This window comes from Symsagittifera roscoffensis, chromosome 1 (assembly GCF_963678635.1).
Source record: "Symsagittifera roscoffensis chromosome 1, txSymRosc1.1, whole genome shotgun sequence".
Classification (NCBI taxonomy): Eukaryota; Metazoa; Xenacoelomorpha; order Acoela; family Convolutidae; genus Symsagittifera; species Symsagittifera roscoffensis.
This window is the reverse complement of record NC_087062.1, coordinates 98920005-98938246: the sequence shown is the minus strand read 5'-3', so window position 1 is coordinate 98938246 and position 18242 is coordinate 98920005. Positions and strand designations below refer to the sequence as shown.

General features: G+C 40.4%; 1 protein-coding gene across 1 annotated transcript in view; it reads right to left on the bottom strand.

Annotated features, from left to right (window-relative positions):
• The window catches only part of LOC134853282 (cytoplasmic 60S subunit biogenesis factor ZNF622-like), a 76552-nt gene that overhangs the window by 3127 nt on the left and 55183 nt on the right, over nucleotides 1-18242 (bottom strand). Inside the window, exons 2-5 of the mRNA XM_063869258.1 lie at nucleotides 7833-7941; nucleotides 5300-5542; nucleotides 4533-4989; nucleotides 3615-3774 (exon numbers count right to left, since the gene is read on the bottom strand). Coding sequence (XP_063725328.1) covers nucleotides 3615-3774; nucleotides 4533-4989; nucleotides 5300-5542; nucleotides 7833-7934 — 962 coding nt within the window. The 5' untranslated portion in view covers nucleotides 7935-7941. The remainder of the gene's footprint in view (nucleotides 1-3614; nucleotides 3775-4532; nucleotides 4990-5299; nucleotides 5543-7832; nucleotides 7942-18242) is intronic.

The following is an 18242-nucleotide window of genomic DNA, read 5'->3' as shown; positions in this document are numbered from 1 at the left end:
TGCAATAACTCGGGGAGGATTCTCATGCTGGAGGGACCGAATGCTGGAAAAATTTCAACCAATCAAAATCGCTAAGCGTTCATATTGGCTAAATGCCTCTCACAAAATCTAAGTCAATATTAACAGAAAATGTATCAAGCTGTACAATTCGTGCAGATATATATATATTTTTTGTTTTTCCATTTTTCGTAAATTGGTATCCTTGAAATATTAAATTTGCTCCAATCTGCCTTCGATCCGGCCATATTTGAAAATTCATCTGCTTATTATCTAATCGGTCAATATTTACACTAATGGCCTGGATTAGCTTGAGATTTTTGCGATTTCCCTGAGAATTTGGAATACTCAATTCTGATTGGCTGAAAACAAGCCAAAATAAATTTCAAGCATTCGGTCCCTCCAGCATGAGGGACGTCACCCAATAATTCAATAAAGATAAATTTAAATTAGTTAAACATTCGAAAAGGAAGCGGTTAGAACAAACAAAATTTCGCTGAGAAATCGTGAAAAAATTGTTTTTAACCAGATTAAACGGCATCAATACATCTGTCAATCAAATTTGTTTATCGAGTCTGGTAAAAGGTCCATGTTATAACTTTTCCGGTAAACGGTCGGTCTCCACTTCAGACAAATGTTCACCTCAATGAGCGACTCTGGTTGTAAAAAGTGAAACTGGCCATGTAACAATATGCTTGCAAGCTCCTTTAAGTAATTCAGTAATGGAAAAAGAAAACATAGCCAATTGACAGTTTAAAAAGAGTCAATGAAATGCAAGGACGCAAAAAACACCAACAAAAACATCAAAATTTGTTTTTAAGAAACACCAACTTCGAGTTTCAAAAAACTTAAATAAAAGGTAAGCTTTTCCTTCCGGTGATAAATCTCAAAATCTACTTTCGAAATTAGAAGTAGGTCACATTTGTTGTGACCTTTACAATTTTGCTGTTTGATAGTGTCGTTAGCCTTATAACCAAGAAAATGAATTGAACTTAAAAAGAAATCAAAAGACAAACCGCAAAAAAAAGTAAATTTGAGCCCAAACAAATTTCTGAAAAAATCATCACGACCTATATAGGAGTCTGAACTACGTTCATCGACTTTTAAAAAATTTGATAATAATAAATCTTAATAACCCATTGAGTGATCAGAATATTCAAAGAATAAAATTATTCTCCGAAACGCCTGCAAGAAGGACGCTTATTAAATTAAGATCTACTTAACAATTACCCCATCAAGAAGGGGGGTAATTGTTAAGTTGATCAAGTTAGTCGAATTTTTGACCTATCAGAATACAGCAAAGTTCTAATTATAAATAGAACACTCTAGTGCTATTTTACTGCTTTTATTTATACGGTTGACAATTCTTTAGTAGACACTTTAAGGAGGCGATTGTTAAGTAGATCCGTAAATTTTTACAAAAAGGTGAACAATTTCGACGAATTGTTAAAAAGCACACTAAATTAATGTCTTTACCCTGCGCAATAACATTCAATTCGGCTTATTTCCAGTTTCCCATCTCCTCATAAAATTACAAAAAAAAACTGTTCAAAAATTGTTCACACGGTGCTTTGCATGTTATAAATGTTTGAATTTGCTCACCTGTTCATGCTGACACGTTTTAATGCAGTTTATGACGAAAATTACAAAATAAAACTGTTCAAAAATTGTTCACACGGTGTTTTGCATGTTATAAATGTTAGAATTTGTTCACCTGTTCATGGTGACACGTTTTAATGCAGTTTATGACGAAAATTCATTTTAAGTAGACTTATTTTTATTGAATTTCAGAAAAAATCAAGAGGGAACTGGAAAAGAGCCTTCAATTCAGATTCACTCATTTAATAACAATTCCTTCATTAAGAAAAGGCAGAAAAAAAAAGAAAACTCAATATGTAAAAATAAACGAGCAAAAGTGTCATATTTTGACTTTTATCTTCCCTATCGTCTAATTGCACAATAAAACATTCGCTCTATTCTACTTTCTCCACAGAAATAAAATTTCCAATTTTCCAATTTCCCCCAAGTTATTTTGGCTAAATGTTTTATGCTACGATGTAAACTATGGAGAACAAATCTTTTCACAATAGCTAGTTTGTTCACCAAGCCAAATTTCCATGCATTAAGACAACGTTAACGTTAAAATGGTTTTTCGAAATTGAATTTAAATGTAAGGAGGAGTGAGGGAAAAGAGCCAAAACAACATTGTCTAACAACTTTCTTTGGGCTCTTTTCCACGTTCCCCCTACCTTTCAAATTTTCCGATTTTAGAGAAGCTAACGTGTTATTACGGTTAAATGCGTGATGTTACGATGTATAGTATGTTCACTTTGGCAAGTTGCATTGCATTTCTGAAAATGTAAAAGTAGTTTTTCAAAATTGAAACTCCAAGGTGGAGAGGGGAGTAGAAAAGAGCTTTTATTTGTAGTAACCAAGTGACTTCAATCCAAAATCTTTAAAAACTAAAAAAAAACTTATCACAATAAAAACTTAAAAAATTGCAATGCGCGCGATTCAAAGCATCGGAAGTAACAGTGACTCGTTTCTGTTCAAAATCAGTTTTTTGTTTGGCAAAAACTGTCCCATCGATATGCTTTCGGACCCGAAAGCACGCGAGTTGAACACGCCAACTGAAGTTCAATACGATTACCTTCGTATTTTTCAAAAAATTTTCGAAAATTTTTCCGACCTTTTTTTAGGTCGACCAAATTGATTTTTCGAGCTCTCCCTAGGCTGGCTCAGTTTAGTCCCTGTTTTGCCCAAATTTTATAAGCCGCAGGCAAAATTTTCAAAAAAACAGTCAAAAGACATTTTTAGGCACTTTTTGAAAAACTTAGACCAAAAAATCGCGTTTTTCGGCGCGCGTTCGCCCCTCAAAATTGGTAAATATTGGCGCCAAAGGCGCCTTTAGAAAAAATTTTAGGGTCGGTCGGCCAAAAAGGGATTTCTTCATAACTACTAAAGGGGGGACCCTTTGGGTCGGTAGGGGGTCGAATCCCAAGGGGGGGCCTCCGCCCCCCCCCCCCAAATCCGCCCCTCAGTGCACACAAATAAAGAGAAAAAAACTTTCAAACTTCTAGAACAATCTATTAGTGACACTTGTCTGATAAAAATTAACCCCATTGAAAAAATGAATCAATAAGTAAATTTTTTATGTCGCTGTGAAATCTAAAAGTTACACAGAGGCCAAAATGCACTTCGCATACACAAGCAAAAATATGACCGATAACGCTACTGGGAAAAACTGAATCAGTAAAACTTTGAGTCGGCAAAATTTCTCAAGTGATGCACGCCAATGATGAATCTACATAATTGCTAAGTGACGCAGTACCAGTTTGAAAATAAAGAAACTTACCAACTAACATGCCTCAATTTATAGAGCGGACGCATTTTAAAACCATTTATCAAGCGGCAACCAATCCGACAATATTAGGATAGATGTATGTTGAGCCGAAACCAAAATTGGTTTTTTATAAAAAGATTTGTTGTTCTCATTTTGTTGCAGTTCTGATTTCAAATACGAAATACGTAAAATTGTGAGCTAATCACCAAAACAGAAATGTAATGAGATTAAACTACAAGACATCTACAATATACGAGAGGCCACCGACGCTTACTTGTAGAAAGTGACGTATTCGAGGAAGTGTTCCGGACTGTCATGTGCCATGCGGGTGTGGCCCTTGTCACTCATATGTCTCCTTACAGCCCCTCCCTCCCCGAACCTTCGGCTTCTCCGCGAACATAACACACACTGAAGTAGCACCTCCACTTTGTAATCTGACAAAAAAAAACATTTTTAAGAGAACATTTTTGAAATAACTTCTTTTATAACATTTACGACCAAGTTGATCGAATTAGACTGAAGGTTCCATAACAGAAAAACTCATCCAACTTAATTCTTGTTCGATCCGGCATAGTTGCATCTGTCAATCTTAATTAAGTTATTTGTATCTACGCTTCTCATCAACAAGACTAAACAATATTTAGACATGTCAACAGAAAGTTGGAAAACTTTCAATGAAGTCAAGGAACCAAAAAACCGATTGACGTTTTTTTAAAAGCATTTTTCAACTTTCAATCTTCGGAGAAAAAAATATCACGTTAAAGCTCTTTATAATTCAAGAATCTTTTATGGCTGACTCTTTTTCCATAAACTAAACTAATTGGAAAAAACTAACCTAATTGAATGAATTGGTAATTTTGTTACTCTGCAGAGAATTCTGATAATTACAGTTCTTTTTACAAACAAAAATCCATTCGCTTTATTCACACCATTTGCATTTTCGTTATCTGAGATCCAAATTTTCCTTCCTTGTAGCAAATGAATTTGAATGGAACATAAAAAAAATCAGAATTCAAACTGCGAAAGATCAAATTTGAGCTTGAGCAAGTTACAGTTCTTTGTCGCAAAAAAAAACGAAAAACTCACCATCTATATAAAAGAAAAACCATTTAGTTTTCATGAAACCTTTGGAAAATCTTGTTTTGTAAAAAGCGATTATTTGAAGAGGAAGATTAATGCTTCTGATGCTTACGCAGGTAACAAAGTAGCTGGCCCAAATCTGCCACCAAGTTGGGGTACGGCACGAAGAAACTATGATTCTCTTCCATGTGTCTCAGACACTCTTCCATACTTTCATGCTTTTTTCTGTCGAGACAGAACACGCATACACTGGGGTCAAACGAGGTCATCATCTTCAACCTCACTTGCGATTCCTCCGAATCATCATCGTCCATTACCTCCCAGTCTTCATCTTCACCCTCCCAGTCTTCATCTTCACCCTCCCACTCCCAATCCTCGTCAGCGTCGTCGTCCTCCATCGGAACATTCGCTTCTTCTTTGGACTCAATCTGCTCCTGGGGAGATTTCTCAGGTTTGGATACTAGCTGAATGCAATCTGAGGATGTGTTAATTTCTGCCGCCAATTGGCGAGATATGTCGAAAGACTCGCTCGATTTTCTTGATTCACTTCTACTTGTTTGACGAGCTGCCTGAAACAAGAAATATTTCGATAACAACTCGTACTTTTCTGGTTTACCGCCACTACTAAAATTATAATACAAAATTAAGTGAAAACTGTTCTTGCATGTATGCACGGTGGTAAAAATCAGTACATTTGTTCACAGTGAAAGATTTTATTGCAGTATAGAACACTTAAAGATTTTAAAACAGGCTTTCGGTCACCGAATTTCAGAAAAAAAAACAGGGGGAATAATCTGATTAAGGTCTCGAAGTACATTTGACAAATTTGGATTTTGAAATACAAAATTTGAAAACTCAAGGAAACAGCAAAATTTGAACCTCATAACGTTTAGCACTCTCAATATGTTTTTTGCTCTGCAAGTGATTATTCAGAGCCTGGGTTGACTGGAAATTTTTCTGACAAACTGTGCATCTGAGCTGCTGTTTTTCCGGATCATATTCTGCAGTTGGGACTGTTGACTTGGCACCCCTTCCGCCAGAAGATGCTTTATTGCTTTGTAGTTCTGCGGTTACACGCTTCAATTCGAACTCCTCGCGACTGACCGGTGCGAGTTCAACTACCTAAAAGCAATCAGTTACGATACAAAAATGGCAATGTTACAGTCCTCATGACAGCACTGACAACCACAGATTTTGTGCGTGAAATCGAAAAAAGTGGTCTTAAGTTTCTACCACAGAGTCGAAGCTAAGCTTTGCACCACTTGCGGTAAACAATAAAGCTTAAAAAAAAATAATAATATATTGAAAAACATGAATGAACTTTGAAGAAATCGTAGTATCAAAAATCAGAAAAAAATTATTGAAAATTGTTAAAGAAGTCAATTACCTTCAAAACAAAAGAAGGGTTTGGGCTTACCTCCATCCATTTCTTTCTGATAACCAAAAGATGAAAACGATAAGAAAACATTTCAGTCAAAAAATAGTAATTCCTAAATGTACTCAAAAACTGTTCATTAAATCTTGCAATCAAACAATCTGCATATCCAATAAGAACAATTGTGGATAAAGGCCCTATCCGCTATTGTTTAACATAAAAATGATAAACAATAAATTTCAAATAAACGAATGCAAAAGTTACTAACAATTGCCACAAAAAAAGAATTTGCATTCTGAGGCAAGATTTGAAACGCCTGAGAGTACCCTGACAGCGTCCCATTACATGGTTGAGAATTTCCACGTTAGTTTTCGAAAAAATTACAAAAAAACGTCATATCTGGAAAACTATAAAGATTTCAGCAGTCATTTTTGAAGGCAAGATTGGCAATCCCTGAGAGAACTCTGATTGGCCCGAACTACGGGGTTGGAAATTTCAATTATTTTGAATTTGTTGAAATCTAAGTTTTCTGAAAAATTAAAAACAGAAACATGTAATATCTCAAAAAATACAAGGATTTGAGTAGTCATTTTTGAATGCAAGACTCGCAACCTTTGAGAGTACTCTGAGAGATGCCAACTACATGTTGGGACTAACCAGTTTTGTAATTTATTGTGTAATTTGAGTTTTCTGAAAATTTTAGAAAAAATCAGAAAAAAAATCGTCGTATTTCGTACACTAAAATAAAAGGATATGGGCATTCATAACTGGAAAATCTAAAAAAATCTTATAGTTTAAACGTGAAAAAAAATCTTTCGTTAACCATGCAAAAGAATACGTAGAAAAGCTTAAACGTGGCGAGATAGTGAAGTCCACAACGTAATATATAATAGATTACCTAAAACAAAAGTTGGATTCGGGCTACACAATCTCCGTTCATTTCTTTCTCATAACCAATAGATGGAAACAAAAAAAATTAGGTATAAAAATCGAGATCCAAAAGTTCCTAAATGTGCTCAAAAATATTTGATAAAAATCTTGCAACTAAACAACCTGCATATTACAGAAACAATTGGGTATAAGGTTTGCAATAAAAAAAAATAAGCGAAATACAAAAAATAAAGGCAAATGTTTCAAACAATTTTCACGACAGAAGAAACTGCGGAATACCTATAAAATCTCTGAGGATCTGTAGAAGTAACACAATTACATTAAAATAAACAAGATGAATTTGATACGCAACGTTAAAAGAGCTGGATCAAAACAAAAAATATTGAAAAACACGCAGAGTAAACACTTTTTAAAAAACACAAAAGTTTCAGTCAAGAACCACACTCCTGAATCTCGTGCGACAAACACCACATTTCTTTGTAAATTAAACAGGCAAGTCAAAATTGCAAAAAAATCCAGAAAATTTTTCTTTTTTTGACAAAAATGTTATATTAAAACAAAACGCGATATCATCATTTTGAATCGATTTCAAATAGAATTCCTCAATCCTAAAACACAAACTGAAGTAAAACTAAAACTGATTCCACGCCCTTTTAGCTTTTAAAAAAATATCAGAAACCGCGCTTCCGAAAAAACGTTATCCATTTTATTGGCGTTTTTTTTCTTACGGAAAGCTTTGACGAGCACAAACCAGGAAATCATGAACTATATTAAGCCTTTTGAAAATGAGAGTAGCTATACATCTACAAAAAAAAATTTAAAAAAAAACCGGCAAGTGAGCCGGCAAAAATTGGGAAATCAAAAAAAGTCTACAAAAAATGACTTTATTTAGTAGCTCTTACAGTCATGGATCATCTCAGTAGCTTCAGACCAGCTGTTAAACTGCAGCTGTAAAGGGCTTAGAGAACTTAAACATGATATCACATTCTATCTCGTACAAATTGTCGTTAACTGCGGAAAAAACCATCAAAACCGCAGACTTATTCGTTTCCGATCCCTCCTTCACGGGATGGCTTACAAAACATTGAAGTAGCTGACAAACTCATGGGAAAAACACGGTTAGCATTTGTCCACAAAGCAACAAACCTTTCTTTTCAAGTTATAGCGATGCCATTCTGTGTGATAATGATCCCTTTGCATTTCATTGTTTGAGAAAACAGTTCGGCAAGCCAGGCACGTTAATGGCATTTCTCCTGAAAAAATAGCCTTTGTTATCGGAAATTGAAACAAAAAAACTCATGAGTACAGCAAGTAAAATGATTACCTGACAATGTTTGCGTACGACACAAAAAAAAACAAATCGACGGCGCCAACGTATTGGCCATTTAATAATTACAGACTAATTGGGTGTAGGGATTTTAGCAGACCGGCTTTTTAGCAGGCTCAGAACAATTATAAAGTGTGATAGCTAACTTCAAACGCAGCATTAGCGATTAGCGACCGCTTGCTCCTCTGCGCTTCAATTCAACACGAGTGCTACCGTGCGCGTAACTCATTGTTTTGCCGCAAATTTAGACTGTTGTGTTTTTGAAGTTGATAGTTTTGTTGACAAATTGTGAGCTAATTGACTTAACTGGGGAAGTTTTGCCCAGACTGAGCGTCTTTTTGAGTCTGTCAATCAATCATCCATCACTTTATTACGTTGGTCTGCTAAGACTCATTTTTCACTTTTTATGCTAAAAGATTGGTCTGCTAAACGATCGGTCCCCAGACTATTTGAACAGCTGCAAAAACAATCCGAGTTTAGATTATAATTTAGCTTCCTATTTTTTTAATTCTTAATTTTTTGCTGAAATAATCAGAAGGTCAAAAGTATCATAGTAACCGAGGTTACAGTCAGGAGTCCCTTCATCGCGTATTCCAGTCAAAATCTTTGGAACTTTCTAGACATGGAAGTGATAATGATGAAAAGGAAACAAGTGATGTCCCTACAATTGAACTTGATACGTGTTACTTTTCTTCAATAAGAACACGCAACTCGACACGAGAAAATATAATATACAAGTATTACAAATAAATATTTCGTCGAAAAATATTTTGTCATTTATTGTTCCGAGTACGCAAGCGGCCTTCGCAATCTGTATTGCCAGGGAGATTCTCTGCATTAATTTCCAGAGCCAATTCAATTTTTGCAAGTTCAAATCACCATTTGAGCGCATCATTTGTGCATTTTTCGCTCCTACTGCTGAGGCTAAGAAAACGGGTAAAGCTAGTAGACGGGCGGAAGAAACAACCAAGCCACCTTTGGCTGCCGGGAGACTTGCTTGTAAAAACTGTTTATCATTCATTTTCAATTTGAGGATCTTGCATAACGAATTTCTTATTATTTTGTCGTAGCGTTTCAAAAAATCATTTTGCAAAAAAGAAGAGGTCGTACGCAAACAAAATCTTGAGAATGCGTTAAAATTGTAAATTCAAACAAACGTTTTCGCACATTTTGTGCATCTTCAGGTTTTAAATATTCTTAACTATCTGTACAAAATGCTCAAAGATCATAAATGTTCTAAATGGTTACAGTGTAACATTCGCCCGGAAGATACATATCGACGGATAACAAAACTAAGTCTTAAGACGACTGGCTAGCGTCTAAACAGAGCTTTGCATGTTTTTCACCGTCTCTACCAAGCCAGTACTTTTCGGTGGTCTTTCTTACATCAGGCTGACAAAAACGCTACTGTTCTCCGGCTTCGACCAGAACGCTCAAATTAACTGAATTACATGCAAAGTTAGTGAGCTCATGGCTGGGTCTCTGTATCCCCAGACCACGAGGTCACTCCTAAAAACAGGGCTACTACTTATTATATTACTATTGTTTTTGTTCAGTAGATAAAAATCATCATCTCCATCGAAGATGGATCAACCCTTTCCCCCAACTCCTAGCACCTCATCCTTGTCAAAACTAATCAAAATATCAGTTAAATTCAAGTCAGGACATGACAGGATGCTAAAATTCAATACAAGTTCATAAAAGTTCCCGTCCCGAGACCCTTCCGGATTCTTGAATCCGGCGAATCAAGCTCCTTAACCTCAGGTTCACGCTAACTCGGAGGGCTGGTCTTTACCCTTCACCGTTGTTCGCAACGGCCTTGCAACTATTGTAGCAGCACAATAGTTGCAACTCGGAACGTCCTCTGCTGTTCGGTAGTTCGTTGTTGTTTTTTAGTCTCGATTTTCGTACTGTTCGTAATCGCAGATAAAGTTGTTCTGTTTCTTTCTGCTATTTTAGCCAAAATGGCCGTTTTAACATTTCTCAGAAATGTTACGTCATCACTTCGAAAATTTAAAATTTAGAATTCCAGAATCTTCTAGCCTTCACCGTTTGGCCAATCATTCAAATAACGTCCTTATCCGTTCTAAATCGCCAATCCGGAAGGTTCACTGCTAAAATCCTGAATTCTGCAGAGACTGCATTTTGGCCATTCTGGTCGAATGTCACATACTCCCCGGACAGTGCGGTCAATGTCCTCATTGAATCGCGCAATGTTCTAAATGGTTACAGTGTCATCGAACAGAATTTACAAAATGCACGAAATTACTTTTACCTACGTCACATCGACTCACTGCAGAATATAAATGGCATCATACTACATCACTATAGCCTCCAAATTCTTTCATTAATCTGCACATTGAGGATATGACTTAAGATAAAACATATTTTCTGACTTCCAGTGTCAATGTCCCGATTGAAACTTTTTCTCCTAGATTTAAAAGGTGTTGGCTTGCAGGACAGTCCTGCCAACCAACAAGCTAAAATTATCCTACTATGCTCCTTCCCTTCGGAAATCTTGCTTGTTTATTGTCCTGAATATTAAAACTAAGAAACTTTGTGGTTAGAAAGAACAATGCAACAACCTCCCTCCTCAAGAAGTTACTCAAGTTTTTCATGTCACCACAAAGTTATCAGTCTTCCTAAGTGATTAAAAACAATCATGCAGGCTGGAATATTTAAATATACTCTTCCCTCAAGCCTTTCTAAATAAATAATAAGTGAGTGTCTCTAAAGCCACTTCAACTAAAACCAAAATGCAAATTTATAAATGCAACAATTTCCAAACTCAACTTAAATGCTTCAGTTTTCAATTACAACTTGGTTGCTTGGTTTCTCACTTGAGTTTTTCACACATATAAAACAATTCTGAGTTTTAACTTTTCTTCATCATCCCTTTGTTCTCTTCTTTTTTCGTCGTTTAGAAGTTCTAAAACTTCTAAATTCTTCTAATTTTCTTTCTTGCTGCCTCTTGTTTTCTCGACCATTCGTCAATGCTCCATTTCCTCCTCCTGTGACACTGACTCCGCACTCTCGGTTTCCGTGTCTTGTAGCACGTCATTGACTATCCTGACGCTGTTGGAAGCCGTCCTCCAACACTTCTGCTCTTCCACCCTCTGTTTACAGCAAGGTAGGGGATCCACGTTTGATTCTCTGTTTCTACAGAAGCTGTTGTGGAGACACAACGTCACGTTTCTCTCCAAATCTTCTTTCAGCATCTCTGCCTTCTCATTTCCACTACGCTCGCTCGTCCTGGAAATTCTTTTCACAGCGGTGGTCACTGCATTCCGATGGGTCACGAAAGCTCGCTTGAAAGCTCCTGCCCCAATGTCCAGTTGATATTCACTGTATACTCTGCCATGCTTCGACATATGCTTTTTCGCATACTCGTACAACCATGCAGTCATGTTAGCTCTGAACCATGGCATCAATCGTTTTCTTGCCCATATCTTCTTCACTTCCATCGGAATGTTTAGAACTTTGCACATTGTCTCAAAAAGATCTAAATCTTTTAGACAATCTAATTTCTGCAATTGTTCTCTCGTCGGTGCCTCCTGTCTATTATTTTCTCTCACATGAGCTTCCAGCCATCGTATCGCCATCATAACTCCCACTATCACTATTGTTATGGGCTGTGATGAATCTGGTAAACCCATGGAGAGCAGCTCTCCAGAGTCCCAGATCAACACCAGATTACTACGCTTGGGATACCACCAGGTCTGCAGCAAGCAGTGGCAAGGAAACTCGTCATGTGTCAACATGATGCTCCTCCAATTCCGTTTTCCCGAAGCTTCCAGCAATGGCTCCACTTCCATCATCACTCGGTGGATCTCATCATTCTCATCTACTGCATTGTAATCTGTGACAGTTGATCCTCTCTGTTTCTGTTTTTCAAAGTCACTGAAGTTCCCGCTCACATATCCCATGAACTTCTTTCCTAGTATTGACTCCAACTCCTCTTTGGTTCTCTCTGGAACTGCTGAGAACATCTTACATAGTAACTCGTAAGACTTTTCAGACATTCTCGCCAATCTCACGCACTTTGGCACTGAGAAAGCTCGATCCACGATCGTTCTTGTACTCTTCACGTCCACAGCCACGAAATGTACAGGGTATCTGCTCTTGCACATTGGAGCCAACGTTGAACCCACCAAATCTCGTGCTCCTGAGGGTCTAGAATAAGTTTCGCTGTGTCTGATGTTCATCTCTGTTTCGATTGCTTCCCTCCATTTTCCTATATACTTCTGCTCAGTCTGCAGAACTCCCGGGAATACTTCTACGCTGATGGCTGTGACCATCTCATGTTTCTGTTCTAGATTCAATAGTGACTCTAAAGAACCAAACATGCTGTAGAATCCTAGTGCTGTCACTAGATTCACATCGGTTCCTCCATGGCAATCTGCTATCTGTTCCGTCTCCGTTCTTGCTTTCATCACTACATTTCCAAACAATACCGTCAACTGCTTGTGTTGTTTCTCCAGGGTTTTCACACAGTCTAGACTTCCACAAACGTGACCCTCTAGTCCACAGACTTCCGCCAGACAGCTACCAGGTTTGACCCAGTCTTCTGGTCCCCAGCCAGGCAACTCCACTTTATCTTCTCCGTTGCTCTTAGAGGCTGTTATCATCACATTATATATGATGTTGAGGTCACGCAGGTTACAGTCCGCATTCAGTTCCCTCTGTATGTCCTGTGTCGCCCGTAATATTGAGTCAGCGTTGGGACTAGGACACCACGATGGTTTCATCAATTCCCACACTGCCATCAAGCTCGTTCTCAGTAATTCATCTGAGAATCCCAACCCAAATTCCACTCTCTTGTCGGATTTTGGTACTGAAGGTGCAGTCACCTCTTCTTCCAAGACCAGTCCCAATTTGGCCTGTGAATTGTTGACGCTTTTAATCGTTACAATCCTGGACGTCCAGAATCTTAGTAACACCGCCTGCTCATAATCAAAGAAGCAATCGCGTATGTCTTCACTCAGGAAAGGATTGTACGCTATCCCTATGATCCCGGATACATAGCTATATGACTTCTTCTTGATCGGTCCACAGTATTCACTGGATTTCGGCAATGCTCCCATAGATTCTTTAGTGAGCCTCAACTCCTTGTTTGAGAATCTCCTGATCTCGTCTATCTTTTTCATGGGTTCCAATTCTTCAGGTTCTTTCATGTTCACCCTCATCGGTTTACTTTGCTGCATATCCAGCATTGCTAGTAAGAACATGGCTTTCGTTCGCTCATCGCCTTCCTTCAACATTTTAACACAAGTGCTTAATGCAGGTACTGAGATCTGCTCTATCAGGAATCGAATGAAACAGAGAGCGTCTCTCCGCTTTGCACACGCTACTGCTGCTCCCTCCTGGACTATCAGATCCCTCAGATTCGTCATAAGGAAAACTTTTTCCTCCTTTGATCTCTTCCTTTCTTCCGAATCATATTCTTCGCGAGTCAGTCCCATCATGCACCAGGCGAGCCTGAGTTATAATTCTGTCCTTACGTAAGGTACTGCCACGAGAGCATGTATTCTTGGCGTAGTCCTCATTTCCTCTTCGAAATACCTCAATACTACTGCTTTCCATGGAAGGCTCACCAACTGCTCGATCGTCTCCGCCTGTACGTCAGACGACGCCAAAGTTCCATACGCCTTCTGCTTGAGGGTGGTGCCTTGCAACATTGCTTCCAGATAACCCTCCATGGCTTTTTCTTCTTCCAGGGCCATTACATGCCCTCTAGCCGAGTTTCGGTATTCCAACATCTCCATGTATCCACCGGTGGGTTCATCTATCGACACTGTCTCAGACACTGTCAGTCTGTTGTATTCCACTGGTGTTAGTTGTCCTGCAACACTTCCATTTCCGTGATTCATTGGAGATGGCTTGAAGTCCCTCATTTTACTCTCTCCACATTGACTGAGTATTTCCATTTCTAAAGTCGCTCCAGTCAGAGTGCGGTCACTCCTTTTGGATTTATAGCCGGTTGACTTTATCCCCGCCATGAGAATGGGTGGCACCATCGCTATATCAGTTAATATTCTATCTGTGCAAGACAATTGATAATCACCTTGCCCCAAATCCATGACTTCCTCGACTCGTTTTCTTTTCGCTGAGTTACCAGCTTTCATCGATATTTCCGAATCCACTTTCGTCTTTCCAATCCTCCTCGGCATCACTCTGCTGCCTAACTTCATTTTCATCGCATTGATTTTATCAATCACCATTTTCGATCGCATCGTTCCTCTCCTGGTCCTTGACAGGTACACCACCTCTCCTTCATTGTCCTGCGGTGTTATCTTGATGGGAGAATTCGCTTCACTCTCATCAGTGGCTGAGTCGATCAATAACTCACTCAGTCTCCCTCCACACTCATCAAGCTTGTCAAGTACTTCTCTCATCAACGGTTGATTGAGACCTGTTTTGAGAATGGACTGGGTCCCATAGCTCTGAATCACAGTCCAGACTTCTTCCATGAACGCCACTCTGCCCAGCTTACATCCCGTCCTACTCTCGTGGTCTCGGTGATGTACTTCCCATTCTTCTTCGGGTAGCGTTCCCAAGAAAGGTACTCTGGCTGAGGCCTCTATTCTTCTCCTCCGAGGTGATTCCATGAGGATTCTCTGATCGTTATTTCTTGTATTGCCAGGAGAGCTGCTCTCCGGCAAATTCCGTTTCATTTCCTCAAAGGCTGACGGAGGTTCCAGTGTCGAGATGCCTTCATCCGCTGGCTCAGTCGTTTCCAACGTGTCTGCATTATTCTCAAGATCACTGAAGATATTGAAATCCAGGCTGGATGTTCCTCCTGTCGATGCCCTGTCGTCCTCCCCACCAGCTTGATCTTGTTGCATGGGTTCTTCAGTCTGACGGTTTCCACCCTGTCCGTCATCTCCTTCTGACTTGTCCCTATTTGAGTTCGATGGTCCTTGTTTGTCATCATCAGCTTCTTCCTGGAATCTCGGTATGAGCAATGTACCGGCTGATTTATCTTCCTCTTCTCCATGGACCACTTTGGTTTCTTCGCAGCCGAAGGGTGCTAGGAAAATTCTCGTCTGCAATATTCCCGCAACTTTCATCTCTTTTCTCACACTGGTCAGGATTACTGAGGCTTCAGGCAATTCAGTCCTGCCTCTCATCCTCATTGGAGCTAAGCCTAGTCCCCTCCATTCTTCATCAAATCCTTCAGGCTTGGGAGTAGCAGCGTTACTTATTCGCCTTCTCGTCGCTTGATCCGTGTACGCAAATCGTGTGTACTGTAACACGGCGGCATTTCTCCCCACGAAGTATGGATCCATCGTCGCCGAGAAATTCCCTACTCTCCTTTCATTGGTTTCGAATGCTCTCAACCTAGGAGTTTGTACTACGGAGACTGCTCCGAGCAACATCCTTCTTATCAGAGGGAATTCAGGGATTGCTTCGGGTAGCTTCTTGTAATCGCCCCAGTCCTTCGTCTCTTCTCTCACCTTGTGGTACGCTGCTGTGAGACGAGGCACTCTGGTCATTTCACCATTCGTTTCGTCATAGGGCCTCAGATTCCAAAGCTTTGGAAACACCTCGATGTGCCCTCTTTCTACTTCTCCCATGCGGTCACAGAAGTGATCGTCAAAATTGATGACTGTCATCTCTGGCTCCGATATTTTCGCAAATAACAGATCTTCACTCATGAGCTCTCGCAATGCGTGCTGCTCACACCAGTTCAGTGTACTACCGTCCACCGCCGATATGAGGTTCAGGTGCAACACCGACCTCCTATATGCTTCCACTTTAACGTCAGGGAACGCAAAGGTGACTGCTGGTCCATAGATCACTGTCACGAACTCCGTGACTCCTCTGATCAGTGCCAAGGGATCGATTCTCATAGCTAAGCTCAAATCTGTTAACAGCGGCATGCCTCCAACATGTCGTCTAACATCTTCCTCTCTTTCAATTGTCTCGTCTTCTCCGGTTCCAAAGCGATTTTGCTGCAAGAGATACTGGATAAGAGTGTGTCTCAGGTCTCTTATTTTGTTCCACGAGTCTGTGGATTTCTTCATATCCAGATTCCTCACTCTCTCTTTCATCTGCTCTGGACAACGTGCCAGTTTCATCAGTCCTCCCAAGTTTCCGTGGGTTATTGCGATCAATGTCAGAAGTCCATCTAGTCGCAGGTTCTGTATTCCATCCGTAAGCAGTATCACCGGTCCTTTCACGAAATTCTCCGCTCCAAATGTCACAAACAGGGCTATTAATTCCACTATCGATACTTTCACTACCGCTTGGAGGAATTCCTTTATCAAGTAGTGCGAGACTTTCGGGTAGACTTTTGCCAAGAAGGACGCGGTCCATCCGGCTCCCAACCCTTCTAGCATGCTGTCTGTCCTTTCAAATCCCTCCTGTCCTTTCACTTCCTGGGTCCAGAAGGTTTCCAGAGTGATCTGACACATTCTGTTCACGAACTCAGCTGTCTTTTCTCCGGCATTTTCCGCCAGGTTCACCTCCTTCAACAAGTAGGCGTGTATCTTAGTGATCATTACTGGGCCTTGTTGAAAAGCATCTGCACCCAATGCCGCTACTCTCGGATTCAGGTGTAGCCACTGGTTTGCTTCCGGCTTGGTTCTCAGCACCATCGCTTCCAGATGAGCTCTCGTCTCCAGTGAATTCTTTCTTCTCGTGTCTTCACTCGCCACTTCCATTGCTCGGAACCACAAGTCGTTGGACATCGCCGTGATCACTCGATGGTCGTCATCTATTCCTGATTTCAGTTTGAGTTGCCGACTGAAGTTGGACAGTTCCAACCCCAGCACTTCGTCCAACACCAACATGTGTAGCGCGTGGTCCTTGAACCCTCTCATCGCGTTTGAGATATCTGACCATACTGCAGGCAGTTCAGCCTTAAGTGGCCTCAGGTTCTCCATTTCTATCATGCGATTTGGGGCTGATATGATCACATCATATTTTCCCTTCGAAAGTAAGGCTACCATTGCATACACAAATTTCAGTCCATCCGGGAGATGTGCATATCCCGGAGACAACGCAAATACTACTCTCAACGTCACTTTACTGAATGATCCCTCCTTTGTCGCGTCTACCACTTCACCCATTGACTCCAGGATGTCTTTTATCGCTGGCCATACTGCGTTTTCTGCTGTTGTAGGATCTCTGAGCCTGCTCAGAAAACCTCTACTGTGTAGATGGTCATTGATGCCAGCAAACACAATCGTTATCGGGTTCATTTCTGTCTGCCTTTGTACCCCTATAGCCAATGACACTGATTGCAATAGGTCTAGGTCAACTGCGGCCAGCATTATGACGTCCGGCCAAAACAAAGACTTAGAGGTGTACACGAACTCTGAATTCGCTACTACCATGATCTTGGCCTTTCTCATCTCTGCTTTGTCGTAGGCGGCGAAGATGGTCTCATCTTTCTTTATCGCTGTCAATCCGCCATATCTCTGGGCATCACCATCTTGGTTCACTAGTTTTGGGTACACTCTCTCCTTCACATGACCAGGTGGTGTCGTCAATTGCCTAAATATCTTCACGTGTTGTCCAATCGGTGCTCTCGCCGTCAGGAATCTTCCTGGCCTTTCTTCACGATTCCTCTCATCATGGTTCAATCTCACATCTTGCAACGGTCTTGCATTCACAGGTCCTATTGTGTTGTTGGAGGGCAGTCCCTCCAAGTCGGCAAATCTCAAGGCCGTCGTGGAGCTGAAATTTATGCTAGCGGCTATCAACCAGTCTACGCCGGTTATCGAGTACAATCTGCTGACGGATAGCGTCGCTCCATTCAGCATCCTCCTTGCATCTTCGATGAAGCTCACTCTCTGTAGGTCCAGCTTCATTAGTTCTTCTTTGTATATATGCCAAGGAGACGGTATGGATCGCGACCACATCAATGAGCCTCTGCTTGGTCTTTCCTCTCGACTGGTACTCGTCGTCTCCGATCTAGTGTCCGATCTAGATGTGCCGGCTACTTCTTCGATTGGTTGGTTGACAGGTCCTAACCTTCTCCTAGGATGCATTGTTCTCCTCATCGGTGCCTCTCCCAACCGATCCTGTACATCTGTTCTTCGACCTGGTTCACTGGAGCTTTGTTGCCGGTAATTTATGGCGGCTGGGACCGTACCCAAGCGTGTTTCCAGGTTAGGAGGCACAAAGGTGGTGATCACCGTATCACTCACCGTTCCCTCTTCCTTCAGCACTCCTGTGTCAAAGAGTTCTGCTTCCAGCTCATCCAACCGTTCTTGGAAGAC